Source organism: Branchiostoma belcheri, unplaced genomic scaffold, assembly GCF_001625305.1.
Source record: "Branchiostoma belcheri isolate BF01 breed outbred unplaced genomic scaffold, Haploidv18h27 scaffold116, whole genome shotgun sequence".
In the NCBI taxonomy this organism is placed as follows: Eukaryota; Metazoa; Chordata; class Leptocardii; order Amphioxiformes; family Branchiostomatidae; genus Branchiostoma; species Branchiostoma belcheri.
In genome coordinates this window covers 521,378-540,190 of record NW_017802558.1, presented here as the reverse complement: position 1 = coordinate 540,190, position 18,813 = coordinate 521,378, and the positions used below count along the sequence as shown (strand labels likewise).

General features: G+C 40.8%; 1 protein-coding gene across 1 annotated transcript in view; it reads right to left on the bottom strand.

Moving 5' to 3' along the window:
- LOC109462427 (RNA polymerase II elongation factor ELL-like) overlaps positions 1-18,813 on the bottom strand; it is a 38,177-nt gene that overhangs the window by 4,701 nt on the left and 14,663 nt on the right. The window contains exons 5-11 of the mRNA XM_019758980.1: positions 16,746-16,780; positions 16,207-16,423; positions 14,887-15,001; positions 14,141-14,250; positions 12,471-12,558; positions 4,984-5,112; positions 4,031-4,211 (exon numbers count right to left, since the gene is read on the bottom strand). Coding sequence (XP_019614539.1) covers positions 4,031-4,211; positions 4,984-5,112; positions 12,471-12,558; positions 14,141-14,250; positions 14,887-15,001; positions 16,207-16,423; positions 16,746-16,780 — 875 coding nt within the window. The remainder of the gene's footprint in view (positions 1-4,030; positions 4,212-4,983; positions 5,113-12,470; positions 12,559-14,140; positions 14,251-14,886; positions 15,002-16,206; positions 16,424-16,745; positions 16,781-18,813) is intronic.

Here is an 18,813-nt window from a genome sequence, read left to right as displayed (position 1 = left end):
GCCATAATCCACGCTTGGGTGATTTCTGTACTGGAATCCAATATGCGTAATTCATTAGGATCGGTTCGGCAGTTCATTTACCAAGAAATGAAGTATCAGCACACTTGGTTTGGGTAACGACCTTCCAGTATCTGATCCGAAATACTAATTTCGCACATAAGGGTCACCGTTTTGGCAGACAAAGGTGTTCTCCACTTGCAAAGACACATCCTTTAAATCACACCCGGATTTACCATCACTCAATGATGTTGAACAAAGGACCACATAAAGTACACTGACATCCAACAAATCTTGTGCATTACGGCACAGCACAGATTCACACAGAAGTACATGTAAGCAGTAAATATGGCGATGGATAGAGATATTTGGACAGCAGAGAATAAACAGTGCCATAAATAATACAATGGAAAACTGTACATCATTCTATACCTACCATTGTCTGTATACAATACACTACACTAAGTGCTTACAATTGGCATGGAAAATAGACAAAACAGAAAAAAAACTTTTAACTGTATCCATAACTTTGAATCAGTGAGAATACTGTTTATTGCACATTCAAGGACAACAATTTTTTCAGAATAACGCCATGAAATATAAATATTCCAGGCAAAGTAGAAGCCCAGTCAGGATAACACTCTCTTTTAATTCAACAGGTGCCACCTACCAATTTTGGTTAGAACTGCAGGTCCCGACCTGTCCTTCCCAATACCCATTCTTCACCACATCGGGACGTCAAGAGGCGTGTATCCTGATATAGCTCCTTCTTACAGTACCAGTATTAGAAAATCATTCCACTCCCTATCCTCCGCCTTTTTTTATCTTTCTGTGTGGATGTTCTTCTCCACTCATCACAAGACTATTGGTCCCTCGCTGCAGATTAAACCAACTCCAGACTTGAGCCCTGGACTTTTCCGTAGCCCCCCCGAAATCCCCCCATGCATCACTGACAAGTGGGACACGTTCTTCGGCAGTGTTAAACTAGGAAACTCCCGCACCTGCACGTTAACTCTAAACCCCGTCGTTTGTCAACCCTACGCTGTTAACCCGACATGACAGTAGAGTCCAAGGCCAATGCCACAGGAACATTACAGAGTCAGTGACATTTTTATGATGAAATCACTCAGGTCTAAGTAATGTCTTACGGACGGGTGAAGAATAAGATATTGTTGTACAGGAGACAGATTTGTGTACACACACTTCTCCCTCATTGTCCATTCTTCTTCATTCTTTGTCAAGAAGAATGGGTGTATGTGTGTATGAAACCGCCCTGGCACAAGAATAACTTTTCTATTATATTTATATACTTTACAGTGATGATCCTAATATGACAGTGTTCGAAATACCTGTCTGCAGTCTGCAAACTGCAGATAGATTTCAAAGATTGCAGAAGAAAAATTTATACAATCTGCAATTTTGCAGCAGGAAAAATTGGCACTTGGGATTTGGTGCTCTTGTCCCCAAGGACAGACAACAAAAGTTCCTGTTCTGAAACAACAGGAGCTTCTTCACTAATTTACATCAACTTTGTCTTGACTTGTTTATCTTTTGTTTCCTTTTGGACTTTCAAAAATTTGTCTTCACTAATTTACATATCAATCAATAGTTCATGCTTATAAACTTGCAAGATTGTAGTATAGAGGCTTGTGTAGTTGCAGAAAGTATTTCCAAATTGCAGAACAAAATTTTGACTCTTCTGCAATATTGCAGAGCACTGAAAAAAAGTATGAGGTACAACTGCTAAATATTAATCCTGGCTAATGGGGCTTAGTAGCGTAAGAGAGAAAAAAATGCTTTGATGCTTGAGAATAGTATGCAAAGTGTGAAGGCAATAAGGCCTAGGAATAAAAAATGTTGTGTTTCCTGTTTCAGTCCTGAAAAAAATTAGGGTCGATAGGCAGGGACTATCTTTTTTTTGCAATCTCTAGTGATCTAACTTATACAATACAGTTTATCAAACTGAAACTTGTATGAGGACACTTGGAACATGTCAATGATGGAAAACGGATGGTAGAAAGTTTCATCACTCAGATGTCAGATCACAGAGCTAGAAAAGATCGATCAGCTCAAAAAATATTTCCCTTGCAGGGGTCTACACACAAAAAAGAAGGCTAAGGTCGGCAGTTTTTTATTGGGTCAGTTGGGAAACAGGAAACACAACATTTTTTCCCAGGCCTAAGCATACATGGGAATGGCATGCCACGCTGTCAGTCATCTCTGGATGAAAAATCTCTTTCTAGAGGGCTGAACATAATAACGGAGAATAGTCACGCATTTAGAATCACAGTGCTATTGACAAAAGCCTGCGTTTCTCGACCATCATTCTAAATTCGATTAAATCACATGTAACGGCTGTCTTTCCAGGAGAGAAGGTGTAATGGTTATGGTGAAATTCCCATCCTTGTGATGCAGGAGAAAGTTACAGCGTCAGACAGTCTGGTGCCTTTATCTACCACCAAGGGGTACAGGGCCTCTGTTTGTCTCCAACAGTACAGTTCACTGTCCATCATGACAAAGACATTGATACGTGTGTGAAGACCTTGCCCCTTAGACACACAGCTTGGAACAGATGATAGGAAAATCTCAATCTTTGGAGGGAAATAGCACTTCAACAAAATGGAAATAGAACATTTTGCACAAAGAGCTCTTAGGCCACAGAGAAAGAAAAAACATTTCAAGGCATTAGAGTGACTGCAACGTGTTGATTCTTCATGGAAAGTCAAATATAGAAAACCGCTAGAATAATGACCTAGGCTTAGAAAATCGAAATCAAAGCTCTGGTCACAGTCATATGATGCACCTACATGTACGGTTGAAGGTACATGTATTTCTGCAATGATCCTGCTATACGTCATAGATTTGAGAAGAAACAGGCGCAATTGTTCAAAAATCAAACTACAGTATACTGTACCCGTTTCTTTTCAAAACCTACAACGTATGACAATTTCGTAGCAGAAAAAACAAGAACTTGTCTCTAAGTGCCTGGGATCATGTTGTATATGAGATCGGGGCTGAAGCGAAGAAACTACAATGTACAGAAGAGAGAGAGAGAACAAACTTAGAGAGAGTGGAGGTGATAGAACTGGACAGAGCTCCTTGGAGAAGCGCCAAACTGACAGCCCAACCAGTGTGAGAGAGAGCCAATGGCAAGAATCCAAATACAGATAATGTGGTGCTGATGACTTGTGTGACTTCATACATGCAGGATAAACTCTGCTAGCATATTGAGCAATAACTTTATCTCAAAAGTCCTAAACCACATAAAATGCAGATAAAAGAATCGAGAGAGAGATCAAGAGTGACATCAATTGAAAGAGAACATGAAGTCAATTGAACTGGACAGAGTTAAATAAACAAACTCTGCTAGCAAATTGAACAGCCACTACATGTAACTTGTAACTACATGTAACATGTAACTAATCTCAAAACCTCTAGGACACAGGAAATCTAAATAAAAACTACAGAGAGAGAGAGTAAGAAAATGAAGTCATTTGAACTTGACTGAGCTGCATTGAGAGGACTAAATTGAAGATGTTGCAAACTGACAGTCCAACCAGTCTGGGAGTGGCGGAGCATCCAAACATAACCCGTTACTGCTTAAATGGCCAAGACACATGTACAGTAGTACTGTACAGCAAAGCACTTGGGCTTGCACTGCTAGTCGACTGATTAGCCCCTAATCATAAAACATGGAATCATGAACAAAGGTAATCATGTGGTAGTTACATGTTTAAAGTTAAAACTTTTGGTCCTACACATTCAAAGAAAATCACTCACCTAGAGCTTTTGAACAGTCACCCAGTGTTGATGTCACATTTCAATGAAGCCACGTGACAAGCCTCACTGGGTCAGTCTACAGAGGAAGACCAGAGTGACTGGTCAAAAGCTCTAACTAGGTTAGAGATTTTCCTTCTGTTGGAGCAAAAGTTTTAACTTTAAATATAAAACGTGGAAGTTCATTTGTTTTGCCTCGGACAAAAATAGTCCTCAGACCTGGCAGCCTAAGTGGGGTCGTCTGTCTCCAACTCACCTTTAACTTTCCTATCTTTGCCATTTGCACTCCTGATGGCTTTGGTCTTTTCCCTCTTGCGTTGCGCCCTCTCCTCCTCTTTCTTGTCGAACGCTTTGACGTCAAACCTGTCGTCCACCTGGGAGTCTGGACTTGGTGTGGACTGTGTCGAAGTGGCTTCGTTACTTTGCACTGGGAATGCCTGCACGGGGGAGTGAACAGCAAAGTCTCTTGATTTCATCCCAATTTAGACCAGAACTAAAACTAGGCAGTTTTCCCCATTTTTTCCCCCCGGGGATCACTGTAGTTTTAACCATATTGTCTCTGTCACCAACAGATTTTTTCTATCAATTTTCCCTATATACAATGTATATATTTTTCCTGGATCATCCTAGCTTAACCATGGTTATCTCTGACACCAATGGATTTTTCTTGCAATTTTCCAGACATATTTTGTTCTGGATCACTCTAGCTTAAGCATGGTTGTCTCTTCAATGGATTTTGAGACTAATGGATTTTCTTGCAGTTTTCCAGAATGTGATTTTCTTTCTGGATCGCCCTAGCTTAACCATGATCTTAACAATGATCTCTGACACCGGTGGATTTTTCTTGTAGTTTTCCAGATATATAATAAAAGAATTAAATAATATATATATAGTTGCCTCTAGATCTGATTTTTTACAGTTTCACAGTTACAGTTTTTCCCTATCATCCTAGATTAACCATTGATGTCTCTAACACCAATGGATTTTTCGTGCAATTTCCCAAATATATCTATTTATTCCTAGATCACCATGCTTGTCTCTGACACGGATGGATCTGTCTGCACCCTACATCCCCACTTCTAAAGAGTGCATCACCAAAAGATCTATCCCCCTGACAGGGCTGTCTGCCACCTGATGTATGGAGCAGATTTCCTCAAACACGCCCAGACAAAACCTCCCTACAGGAGGGCCGGTGACGGATGGACCCACCTGTGAGTTTATTGCACAGTTCTGGCTGCCCAAGGCGCCTGTATTTGCACTGATCCTGACCCGTGGCTTCTTGGCGGCGACTTGCTGGTCCAGGCTGTCCAGGGGGCGTTTGGAGGCCTGGACGGGCTGCTGTGAGGGGGGAAATGGGGAACAACAGGTGTCAGTCGATACCACAACACAACCTCGTATGTCACTGTTTATTCTGAATGTTGGACATTCATACACTGCCTTAGGCCCGATTTAGACTAGAAACGGTATACCGTTTCCAGAACGGTACGAAACGTTTCGCCACAGAAAACGGTTCGTCTTTAGACACAGAGGCGGAAGCGTTTCGGGCCGCCCGTGGCGCAGGATGTTTCTGACCCACAGTGACCTATGATGACCTCCCCAAACCGCTTCTACGGTTTGCCTCATTGGCCTTATGATACTTGTGTTTCAGGGCCTTGAACTTCGCCCGAACCTGCTTTGGGGTGCGTAAATACCCCTCAGCCGCCAGCCCGTCCACAAGCATCTGTATGCCCTTCCTATTACGCGAGGTCTCCAAGCGGGATTGTATAGTTTGATCGGCCCACAAGCTGATCAAGCAGCGGGTCTCTTCTTGGGTCCATACCCTCCCCTGGCCTTCTGCCATCCCCCCAGACATAAAGGATGACGAAAATTCGAGAAATACATGATATAAAATGGCGAAAATGGACACAATCGAATATGGCGCGAATCTACCAGAAAATGGACGCGCGTGGGCTTATTAGCATGTGATTAGCATATGACACGTGACCTGGTTTACCGTTTCAAGAAACCCTTTGACTTTAGACCTAGCAAAAAGCGTTTCGGGCCCCCCGCTGAAGGGTTCTGAAACGGTTGAAAACCACGATGGAGGTGGTTTTCAGAAACGGTCCGCGAAAACCCATAACAAACCGTTTTTTCCTCTTTAGACCGGGAACGGTTAACCGTTCCGAAACGTTTCCCTGGCCAAAACCCCTTAAGCGTTTCTAGTCTAAATCGGGCCTTAATCTTACAAACCAAACAAGTGCTTTTCAAAAAGCTGGCATTTCAGCCGGGTTTGTGGAAGATTTTCTCCAGTTATTGGAGTAAAGGTTGCCAAAGAAATGTTACCCTTATTGTTTAAATTGGACTGTCCCCAAGAATTGACTTCTATAAACAAATGTTTGAAGCTGTTATGTTCAATGTTAAGGTGGAAAGCACCTCAATATTTTCACATTCAAATAGATTAATATCATTGTGTGCAATAATATTAACAAAGGTTTTCAAAGTAAAACAAAAATAATTTACATAGAGTGGCAGAATTCAATTTTTTACAGTTACAGGTTTACTTGATTGTGGATAATGAGGCAAATGCAAAAAAAAAAGAATATTGGCAAGTTTACTGGATTCATATGGTATGAAACAGAGGCAGAGTAACTGTACCAGCAATACTTAATCTCAAACATCTTTCCTGTTAATCAACAAGGTGGCTAGAAAAAAACATTTAACAGCTTTTGAGAAAAACATCTGATTCAATTAAAGGTGCTTTAAAAAATGACTTTGTATCACATCTGAGAGTTTATTCTGGCTTGTTTCTGTGATAAGAAAAAAATAACTTTTGCACCTCTCCAGTGCTGGCCAACTCTACACAACAACAGAGGCATAGCTATAGGGAGTACATGAAAGTTAGTTGGAGCTCTCAATAAAACTACCCCAAAATTGGGAGTTGAAACGAGTCCATCTTTGTCACATAAAAGACCCCATAACAAGTTATGTTTTTTAGTCCCAAATTTCACTCAGATTTGGTGTTACTATGGATAGGATCTATAAAATATCAAATCATATTTTGTGTCCATTATGGATAAAATGAGTTTAGGTTTCCAATGATACATGTACATGTACATTGTATTAGTTACAATTTGTCAAAATTTCCCCCTCTATATTTTCCTAATGCCACCAAGGAATAGCGCTTTGTTGCAACTGTAGATAAACATGGTTTTTCTACTGCACCTTGGTTACAGGAATTTTTGCTTGTAATTCATGGCTGTCGTTTGAAAGTTTCAGTTCGCAATCATACGGTCACAAATGGGCCGCACGGTAAAATCATATCAATTTGAAAAATGTCTCCCGCAATGCCCTGCTGAGTCTACGCTGTAAACGGCAAAGCGGCCGACATGTAATCCCGAATCCGTTGAGACAGGCCTAACCAATCGCCTACACATCAAAGACAACATCTATGCACCGCGCAAACTATCTCCACTTAGGCCACAGCAAGTAATATTTATGGATGACATCAATGCGCACATTAAAAAAAAAACTAGAAATTTTGTTGCCCTCCGACGGTATTCAACATCTCGCAAATGGGCAAATATGTCGTAAACATCTGTCGGTTCACAGACCGACAGCGATCCAGCAAACTTGAGGCACAATTGTTCGCATTTGAAGGCAACTGTTGACACATCGCACATGAAAACGAATACTCAGTGTAGTAGCTGCCCATGATGCTACGACAAGCTGTTTTGCTAAAATTGTTTCTTCAACCTTGTTAATTGAGTGTAGATACAGATCTAGGACAGATACATGATGAAGAGAAGAATAAAAGACCTGTTGGTTGTGATATCATAATTTTTTTTATTGTCACCTCTTGTGTAAAGAGGCTTATGACCTCAAAATTTCAAAACAAAGGAATCTTGTATCTTTTTCACACTAGTTGTATTTTTTTGCCTTGTATTTTTTTGCCCTATCGCATTAGATTTGGAGTCTTTGAGGATGTCATCCATAAAATTGCTATGGCCTTGTGACCTCAAAATTTGAAAATACAGTAATCTTGTATCTTTTTCACCTTATATTGTATTTTTTCGCCTGGTGTTTTTTTCCCTTTTGCATTAGATTTGGGAGTCCACGGAAGATGTCATCCATAAAATTTACTTGCTGCGGCCTTATAAGAAAACACTGCCGCCTTCCCTTGATGTACCCGGTCTGGACAATAACATCTGACAAACTTTTTCATCCCTTCCATATGTCATCTCCAGACTTTCGAAATTAGACAGAACAGCGGTGAACTGGCGTCAGACCCAATCCCGTCGACTTTTATCATGCCGAGAGGGAAATAACTCGGGTCCTTATTACCTCCCACTGAAGAAGAGCGGAATGATGGATGTAATAACCAGCCACTTCTGCAGACACCGGGTCCCGTAGGGACGCCTTACGCAGTTTATCATCATTATTATCTAGCCAGAATCATAACCTATAACACTCACTTTCATACCACGCAGCAAAACATAAAATATACTACCGGGCTTGCATTAAAAAGAAGGGTACGGGCATTCAGACTGATTGTAACATGTAACAACTTTACATTGTGATTATCATACAATAAACTGTGTGCACATTCACAGCACGATTTTTTTGGATCCGTTGTCGATAGACTTTTGTATATTGTTTCGTGCTCTGAATAATACAATATGCGATTAGATAAACATCGATTCTGTCAAATTTATACTTTCAATATCTATCAGCCAAGTATGTCTGGGTGGATTTGCCGAGTATTAGCGCTACAGAATTTGTATAAAAGAATTACTTTCAGCTATGTGACATACACAATGTAGCTGTCTTGAGTAATGATTAAAATATTGATGTTTGAAGTTTGCCTCGGGTAGTCCCATTCATCAGAAAATTACATCAGAAAATTATTAATAAGTAAAACTCTTTCTCCAATCTAGTCATCGGCAGTTGAAAAACTTTTCCAGATATCTGCAGGGTTTTTTGATATTATCTTTTGACAGAAGATGAAATCCGGTACAGTAAAAGTTTCAGTGAATCCTACTTAACTATTAACCAACATGAACTTTACCGTCTGGCTTTACACGAGTTTGCTTGAGGATATGACAAGTTCATTATCGAATACCAAAGGAAGACACAAGGGTCAGGACACGAAATACTGGGTACATTACATCATGTGCTTTCATGCACCCAAAATTGAAACTATGCACCTAGAGATTTATGTAGGTTATGTATGTGAAAGTACATCTACTATTGTGTACTAGTGTGCAGCATATACTTTACAATATAAGTGTCAGTTAAAACACCCCGGTACTAAAATCTTTGTTGTATCACTTGAATTAAAATAAAAATTTTGCTATTATATAACAGAATTTCAGATTCAAGTTCTGAAAAGAGGCTTTATATTCTACTCTTTTTTATGTTGTGCACCCCAAATTTGATCTGTATACCTAAATTTTTAGGTTTGGTGCACCAAATAAAAAAATAGCTTTGTAGCTTCGAACTGTGACAGTTGATCAGCTTTGAATGGTGCTGGATATCATATACATGTATATATACTGCAAATCATTATTTTTTTCGTGGTCACTTCTGTACCACAAACGCATTGCCCTAAACAAATAATTCCCCATTTTCTTTTTGCTTTCTTTTTGAACGTATATAGATCTGCGAAAACCTAAATTTTTCACAAACTTTTGCTACCGCGAACATAAAGTGATTTACAGTACACTGACAATGACATACATGTATCATGACAGGCACTCTAATCACACAAAAATTCATGTTGTTACAAAACAGGGTAGTGTAAGATGATTCAATTTTGAATATGATACAATAATCAGCTGAATGGCAGGAGTAATCTAGTTTGGAGTGACGGATGACGTTTCAAATTTAATAGAAAAGCTGAATACGATGCCAACAGATGTGTATCAGCCATCACATTTTTTTTCCTCAATAAGACAATACTACTCCAATTCCTTTATGTCCTGGCAAAAAAAATTGACAGTAAAACAAAAAAGCAGGCTGGTTTTGTTAACTTTCAGAGCTATTTGTTGTGAGGTAAATTCAAATGATGCCAATCTTATTGTTTTCACATTTGCACACTCAGACCTACACATAGGAAATATACATGTAAGCGAACCCTCCAAAAAAGTGCCGACCCTGGCCTTTTTTCTATGGATTCCTTCAAGGGACATAAATTTTTCCATCTGATCGACCTTTTCTAACTCCATGATCTGACATCTGAGTGATGAAACATTGCACAATTGGTTTTCAAACATTGACATTGAAAAACTAAGTGTCCTCATGCAAGTTTTACTTTGCTAAACTGTATTGTATAAGTTAAATCATCAGAGATTGCCAAAGTCAAAAAAAGATAATCCCTACCTACCGACCCTAAGTTTTTTCAGGACTGAAACAGGAAACACAATTTCTTTCCTGGGCCTCACTTCTACCCTTTGCAACAAAAAGGTGGAAGATGGAAGAAGTATGTGTTGTATGGTTTGTTTGCACTGCCGAGCAATTACGGAAAAGCCATAAATGAGTATGAACGACCCTCTCATGTCCAAACATTCAGAAGACCTATCCTCACTCTTCTTCACAGCAACCTTGCCCTATACAAAACATCTGAATAGTCTGCCAAATGGTCCTCTGGCCATTTCCAGCAATCACACTAAACCCCTGTCTCTCTGTCCATCAGTCTCAAATACTGTGAGGCCTAGGAAAAAAATGTTGTTTCCTGTTTCCCGACTGACCCTGGAAAAAAGAGCAAACCCTAGCCTCTTTTTTGTGTTGACCCCTGCAAGGGGCATAAATATTTCAAGCTGAACGACCTTTTCTAGCTCCATGATCTGACACTTGAGTGATAAACGGTTTTCCAACACCGACATTCAAAATAAAAGTGTCCTCATGCAAGTTTTACTTTCTTATACCGTACAAGTTGGATCACCGTTTGAATCACTAGAGATTGCCAAAGTCTATTGAAAAAAGGATGAAAGAAGAAAGATAATCTCTAACTACCGACCCGTAATTTTTTCAAGACTGAAACAGGAAACACATCATTTATTTTCTTAGGCCTGACTGAAACCCCCTGAGTCTGGTAAAAACTGCCCATGTATCCTGCCAACAATGACATCTTCACATTACCCGCCTAACATACCCGACCGCTCCTTCCCACATTAAAACTTTAACAAATCCACCCCGAACTCCCGTGACAAACTGTGCAGGTTCTAACCGACGCAGCTGGACATAAATAACGGCTCCTATCGCTACATTAGCATCCGTCTTTGTGCGGATGGGTGGTTTTGATTCAGAGGACTGGTCAACTGGACTTGCGATCTGCGGTGATGAGGCTTTAGATAATGACCCGGTGATCCTCCGGACTTCTCGATTGATAGACCCGCAGAAATGTCTGGGCCGGTGGAAAAGCCTGGATCCCGCGGTACCGTTTCATGCTCCGTACCAGCGCGAGGTGCGAACGATCGGAGAGATCCGCCCGAGGGGACTCCCTGATATTGAAGTCATCATTCCGCTCAATTCTCCCCATTTCTGCTCCATTTTCGGACTTATCGCACACTCGGGCCAGCCTCCGCTGCCTGACCTCAAAGCGGTACTTTCGTGACCCCGCGTTATCGTACCCGGGCCTCGTAGATGCGGAGACCCGAGGTAAATGGCCCAGGGGGATGGAGGGGGATTTGTCCGGCCCATTTTGGTGGATGAATGGAAATTAACTTGTCCGGGCAGACACCATTTCAGATAGATCTTCAAACCGGGCATTCAAGCTCCGATGTGAAAGGGGTGCACGAAATGGCCCTTGCAGGCTTCTTATTTTACAGAGTGGCAAGCTAAGCCTTTATGAGTAGCCCGATACTACAACTTGTCATAATCTTATTGCTTCATCTTTGATAACCGCAGGTTACTAATCTGGAGTGCAAGGATATACGTTTATTGCCTGCTCTTGTATTGTTTTCCTCCATCACACACATGCAGAGACATAATTCCCTCTTCATAAAACTTCATACTCTTGAATACCAATATCAATCTTACTTAGGCACGTATACATGGCTACAGTTATGAAAGGAAGTTTCGGAGGCTGTCTGTTAACCATGAACGCGTGGCAAATGGGATTTATGAAGAACAATTCAGGGCCACAGAATTTTATGTGTGCAGAATTCTATGGCTTGACGTTACGCTTTAGATTCAAGCACTGAATAACAAACATTTTTTTAAACTCAAGAATGATAGCATTCTTGTGCGGGCAAGACAGAATCTCTATAGAATGGTAGCTACAACATACATTTTGTAGATTATGTCAAACTATGACAATGTAAACAGAAGTTGCAAGTTTAAGAAAGTTTGGCCAAAGCATCTAACTTCTTCAAGTTGAAGGACACAGTTTGAACACAATGTTTCAGTACAAAATACAAATGTATGGAAGTCCCCCCCCCCCAACAGTTTGACCCATTACTAGAGTTCACAAGGTCACATGACCAAAGTAGCGGGTCATTCATACTGAAGAAGACTGCAGACACAGCCAAAAATCTGGTCTCCACTTGATGTGATTTATCATTACTTTCAATGATGTAAACTGCATCTTTGTTACATATTTTGTCTGACCCTTACCTCTTCCCTAGGCCTCGATGAAAAGCAACCAGAGGGCCAATTTGAGCTTGTCATAAGTAGAGAATGGTTCAAACAAGCAAACAAACAAAGACATCACAAGTTACCTGAGAAGAACCCTGGAGCGACGGCGGACTGTCGTGGGTAGTGGTCGTTGGGGAACACGAAGGAGACTGTCGCATCTGGGCAAGTCTCCTGGAGGAAACAAAACAGCCTGATGGTTTGTTTACAGTTAAAACTTTTGTTCCAACGCGAAGAAATTCTCTCACCTAGAGCTTTCTCTCACCTACATTGTAATCTGCTTCGTCAGTAGACTGACTCAGTGAGACTTGTCACATGGCTTTTTTGAAGTGTGACGACAACACTGGGTCAAAGGTATCTGACAGACGATGTTGGCCTTCTTCCAAAACCAGTGTTGCCGTATTCAAGTCCAGAGGTTTAGGTTCAGGTCCAGACTTGTAAGTCCAGACCTAAACCCATGGCATATACAAAATTGCATGTTGGCAAACATTCCGTAGTGCACACTGTGCTACCAGGGTTTAGAATAGAAGCAAATTCAAGCAATATATATCTGTATCAAGATGTATTTTTTGCAAAACACATCTGGGTGAACTATGGCCACATAATCATGGAGGCTGACACATGACAATACCCAATGGCAATTTCTTCTTCACTTTGCAGTGCAAATTTTTATGGAAGGCTTTAGGTGGAATGAAAAAGGGAATGTGACATGGTTTTTTTTTGGTAAGTCCGGAACTGGTTCCCAACGTTCAGGTTTTTTTTGGACTTGAACCTAAACATTTTCCAGACAGCACTACAGGTACGTAATATTGGTGGCTGTCTGAGCCTGTCCATCAAGGCTAAACATTGCCCAGATCCATCAGACTTGTTACAGCCCATTATTGGCACCATGTGCGACGTTACATGCCCTGAGATGTTCGAATTACTGCAAATTGTTACCCCAGGATTACGGCCATGTTGATCACAATCTGGGGGCCCATAACCGGGATCAGGCCAATCCTACTCACTGCCTCACAAATGATTCTAGCTAGGCTGATTAGGCCTCGCAAAGGACATCCTGTGGATAACATACTACGGAAGTTCCAATTCTGACACAAGAAATAAAGAACAAACTAGGAAGCAAAGCATATGCATAATGCTAATGGTTAGCTTTGCATATGGTCTGCTCTGTTAATTCATACTCAAACACATTCATATATAATGGTCAGACAGGAGTCTAAATCCCTCCTGCTATAAAATTGCAACATGATGTAACCCAACACTAGTTACCATGGTAACAGACAGTCTGGTTTAGGTTCTGAATCAGGTCATTGACCTTTTTGGTTTGGAGAAGAAGAAGTGGAAACGTAGCAAAAACAATATGTTTTCCTTCGGTAAACATAACTAGAAAGGTACAATATATGAAACCTAACAAACTACTGGTCTGTTTATCCTTCATCAAAAAAATCCATACATAAGGTGACAATAATCCAACTCTGGCCTACTTGCGACATAATGTAACCCAACAACAAAGGGTCTGCTACAGCACCAGTTACCATGGTGACAGACATCTGGTCCAGGTCATTGACCTTGTGTGTTTGGAAGGGAAGAAGAAGCAGACCAAAAACACTACGTTTTCCTTCTACGAAGGTAAACATAGTAATTTAAAAGAGTAATCCTTGATATACAATGGCTACAATGTAGATTTTGAAAGAAATGAAGGAGTGACAAATCATAACAGACAATGTACAAATGGATTAAGGGACATGAACAGTACCTTTTCACAAGTTGCCTCTCCTCGCTGGTGTAGAACGGCCAGTCTTCCTGGACATCACTAAAGGTAGCTTTATTCAGTGTGTAGTTGTCATCCTTACCTAATGTTGCTATCTGTAGACACAAGACAACAACAGAGTTGTCTGGGTGATCTGTTATCAGCCTAGAACTGGGTTTTAAAAAACCTTAATATGATTAAAAAAGGTCTATTTTCAAGTAGCAATGGCAACTATAGCTGTAACAGTATACAACTCAAAATACAGTGCTGTTGCTATGTTGATTTGATTATATGAATGACATCCGCACGCGCATGAATTTTTGTCCATGTCTACAACATACTGTAGATCATAGAAAACAGCTGCAAAATGAGCAAGTACATGCTATAAATTTGCAAAAAAAAATGGAAAACGGTGCTTATATCGTAGAATACCAAAATCAATTCCATAGGAAAAGAAGAAAATGTGAAGAAATGGAAATGAAGAGTCACCATACCATACTGTTAAGTGTTTAGTCATTTGTTCAACCTTCATGACCACGTAGATTTCATAATGAAGGCAATTTGAGGGGGGGACTTTTTATTTGCAGGCTCAGTTTTGGTGTTCCCAGAGGATGTCATCCATACAATCAAATCAACATGACCTAATGAGAACATACATTCAAGAACATCTCTTTTTGAAACAACATAGGTACAAGTTTGCATAATATCAAAATCTAGCTGATGATCCCATTGACTAGTATGAAGGAGTCTACCTCTTTGAGAATGTCTGGCAATGATGTCTTGTCACTGATCCCGTCTTTATTCAGTCTCAAGATGAGCTCAGGTTTCTTGTAAGGCTTCATGGCCAGGAGGTGGACGACTCTCTCCCTGCACAAACAGGAGCAACAAATTACCGGAAATCCGGGGATCGAATCCCGGTAACCACCGCACGGCATCTATCACATGATATCACAACATGCCACTCTGAAGTCACAATTTATAGAAGTCTCCCAAGACTAAGGGGCACTTTAGACTGACGACGGTTCGATAGTCGTACGAATGTTTATCGTCAAGATGTTGCCGGCGACGGTATTTTACCACCGTCTAAAGACGATCCAAATAGTCGCACGACGGTAATCCTCGAATCGTCGTCACTACCACCTCGGACCCTATCGTGCGACCCTTCAGCGGGGGGTCCGAGGAGGATTTTCCACCGTCTAAAGTGAACCGTCGCCGGCGAAGGAAGTGGGAGGTCATTGGCCTTATGCAAATAAGCCTGCAAGCGTTTTTTCATGTCCAAGCACATCGCCTGTATCATTAAATGTCGTCAAACCAAGACTTTATATCGTCATACGTGTCTAGTACAATCCCCTGCCACCAATCGCTACTTCTCCAGTACGAACCGATCCGCCGATCCACATTTCCCGGCCAATATAGCCAGGCCGACTGCAGCACCGAACGCCGGGTTCAAACCCGGAGTATTGCCCCGCTCGGTACATGTGCCATATACCCCTTCTTTGCTGGGCACAAACTCGGCGTCTCATCAACAGGACAACGAGTTAAAAGCAGAATAAAAACAATCTGCTGCAGCATGCCGAAAAAGGGGGTTCTCTCGCCATTTTGAATTGGCGCGCGGCGTGCCATCCTGCACTGCGGGTGTCCGCCACACTTTCTGGTCATATGTCTAAAGCCAGCCGTCGCCCACAACGATTGTCGTGCGATCGTATACTGTCGTCATTCTTAAGTCGGCCTGAGTCTCAAAAGCTCACAAACCGTCGAGTTAAGTTTGCTGGACACTGCTTTCCAACCAAAAAAAAATTAAGTTACATAGTGCACTGCAGAAGTTAAATTTTACTGACACTTTAGTAAGAGACACTGATATACTTAGAAAACGTAATGCTTGATAAGGGTATGTGGGGGTAGATCTATACTAGCTTAGTCCCGGCTAATAGATTATGATGATGATATCATACTGGATAGGTTAATAAATATATATTTATGCTAAGTGTTAGGAAATAAAAGCATCACCACTGGCCTAATCTCCTGGAAAAGTGGTCATTATACACCTTTATTTCACCAGTACTGTTGCTCACCTGCACGGTCTCTTGGAGACTGCAGTCTGTCTCTCGTGGTTATTTCTGGAGCTATTGACAGAGGGACTAGGTTTACTGGCCGTACTAACACTGTGTAGGGTCCGTTGTTTGGCGGTCTGTTTCTGAATCCTGAAGGAGGAGCTATGGATGGCACTTTTGGTGTGTTTGCGGCTTGGTGGGATGGGCTGGCTGGGATGTTTGATCTTAACTTTCCTTCCTGGTGTAACAAGAAAACATTTCAGTTTATCCCACATATTCGCAAGTTCTATTTATAACACAGAGATGCGAGAGCACTGAAATTCATACACGCTTGTTTCCATTGGGATACTCTTCAACTGAATGGCACTAGGACGTCATAGCACAAAGTCTAAGTCTGACTGCACACATGGCTTAAAAGAGCCACCTAGCAGATGCTAACATTACTGCAACATCCTGAACTACAAGAAACTTCTCTCAATGATGAATTGCTAATAAAACAGTTTAAAATATTCATCCGATTGAGCCAGCAATAATTGATACAAAGTAAATTACAAACTTACCTATTTTTGGTCCTAGTTTGTCCAATACTTTAGTCCTGGGAAAAAAGGAAATCAAGAGAGTTTTTAGTTTGTCCTTGGTACCTAGAACTGGTCACCTAACAAAGAATGTGATCTTGATAATCATTTCGTGTAACATCTGTGTCCATAATATCACCAGGGTCCATAATATCACCACCTTGAGAAACAGTGAGCTTAAAGATATTTTTACTGCAACATACTTTTGGTATGCACTCCTTCACACATCAAATGTACATATCTAGGGTATGTTGCAGTAAAAATATCTTTAAGCACACTATTTCTCAAGGTGGCGATATTATGGACCCTGGTGATATTATGGACACAGATGTTAATATCTTGTTCACCAGATGTGTAGATATGCTGGCTGCCAACTTACATATAACATGTCATGAACAGTTAACTTTCTGGCCATTTTCATATCTTCTAAAAGGGCTCTAGCCAGCTCAAAATTTTTATCCCTTGGCCCAGGTTCATGATCAGACCTCTCGCAATCTAGGGGGGTCCATGGGCAAATTTAGGATTTTCAAGGCTTTACAAATGCAATTTCCTACATTTTGAGAGGCAAATCGTGGAGTTAAGAGTGGTTGGTGGTGTTCCACTGGATGTTTTCATATCTTTACCCAAGATTTTTGTCAACTTTGTCCGTTAAAGTTTTAAATTTTTTTCCATCACACGCTACAAAGTTCCTGCAATTGACAAAAAAACGGGTGCTGGCTACAGCCCTGCTTCTAACTATACTTCATTCACCCTTCCTGGCACCTCTGATACCAGGTACATGTACATTCATTAGACGTTGGTGACAATAATATGCTTGTTCTGTGATGCAATGTGGGTAGTATGTCAACGTTGAAAGCTACTGAGACATAAACAAATCGTGTCTGGACATGTACATTGTTTTAAAAGCCAGGTCTAGACAAGAACTGTTTACATAGTACACATGTAAGGGCCTTCAACTCTGACCTCACCCATGCACAGTTCAAACTATGAACTGGTTTATTGTGCTGTTAAAATGTTGTGTTTCAGTTTCCTGACCGACCCTGGAAAAAACTGTTTCGAGCCTTTTCTAGCTCCATGATCTGACATCTGTGTGACGAAATGTTGTACAATCCGTTTTCCAACATTGACATTGCAAATATACAATGTAAGTGTCCTCATGCAAGTTTTACTTTGTTAAACAGTATTGTTTTAAGTTGGATCATTTGAGATTGCCAAAGTCTTAAAAAAAGAGAGAAAAAAAGATAATCCCTACCTACCAACCATAATCTTTTAAGGACTGAAACAGGAAACACAACATTATTTTTCCTAGGACTAACAGGAACAACTGACGACATGTTGCCCCATTTTATTCCATCCCAGGAGCTGTTTCAACGACAGTTTCTTTCATGTACGCTGCACATGGCTCCCTACTTTACAGATAAGGACGAATGCTTTGGTGGCTGATAGAAAGGACCTTAAAGATGTCTGGCTCTGACAACCTGGCTTTCAAGGCTGGAATGTGCTTAGTGATCACATTCCTCACAGATCTAAGGAGAGGCAGCTACCGCAATCTCTAAGTTAGGCCACAGCACTTTAATCCATTGGTTCTTACATTTTGTAGATTCGCCCGCTTCAATTTTTTCTGATTTTCAACAACAAAAAAAAGGATTCAGGTTCTGAATTGACAACAAAAATGCTCAATTTTGGATTTGCAACAAAAACAGGAATCAGGTTTTGAACTGACTCAAAAATGTTCGTATTTTGGTCCAACCAGTTGAAGAAAGCTCCTTGCCTTCCAAGTTCCTACATGTAGTTATAACAGTTTTCCCATCTATCTATCAATGCACTGGTTTAATGACAAGTTTTAACCTTCATGTTTGGATTACAAAGCAGCCTGGTACATGTAATACTTCATGACTCCTATCAAGTATCATAGCTTTTGGGGTTATCATAGGATGCTTAGGTCTTTTTTTTGGCCTTTTGCTTCATTCTTTTGCTGAAAAAATCTGAAAACCAACAAATCAAATTAGTGTGGCCTCACTTGTACTACTAGGTACTACTACCCCCCCCCCCC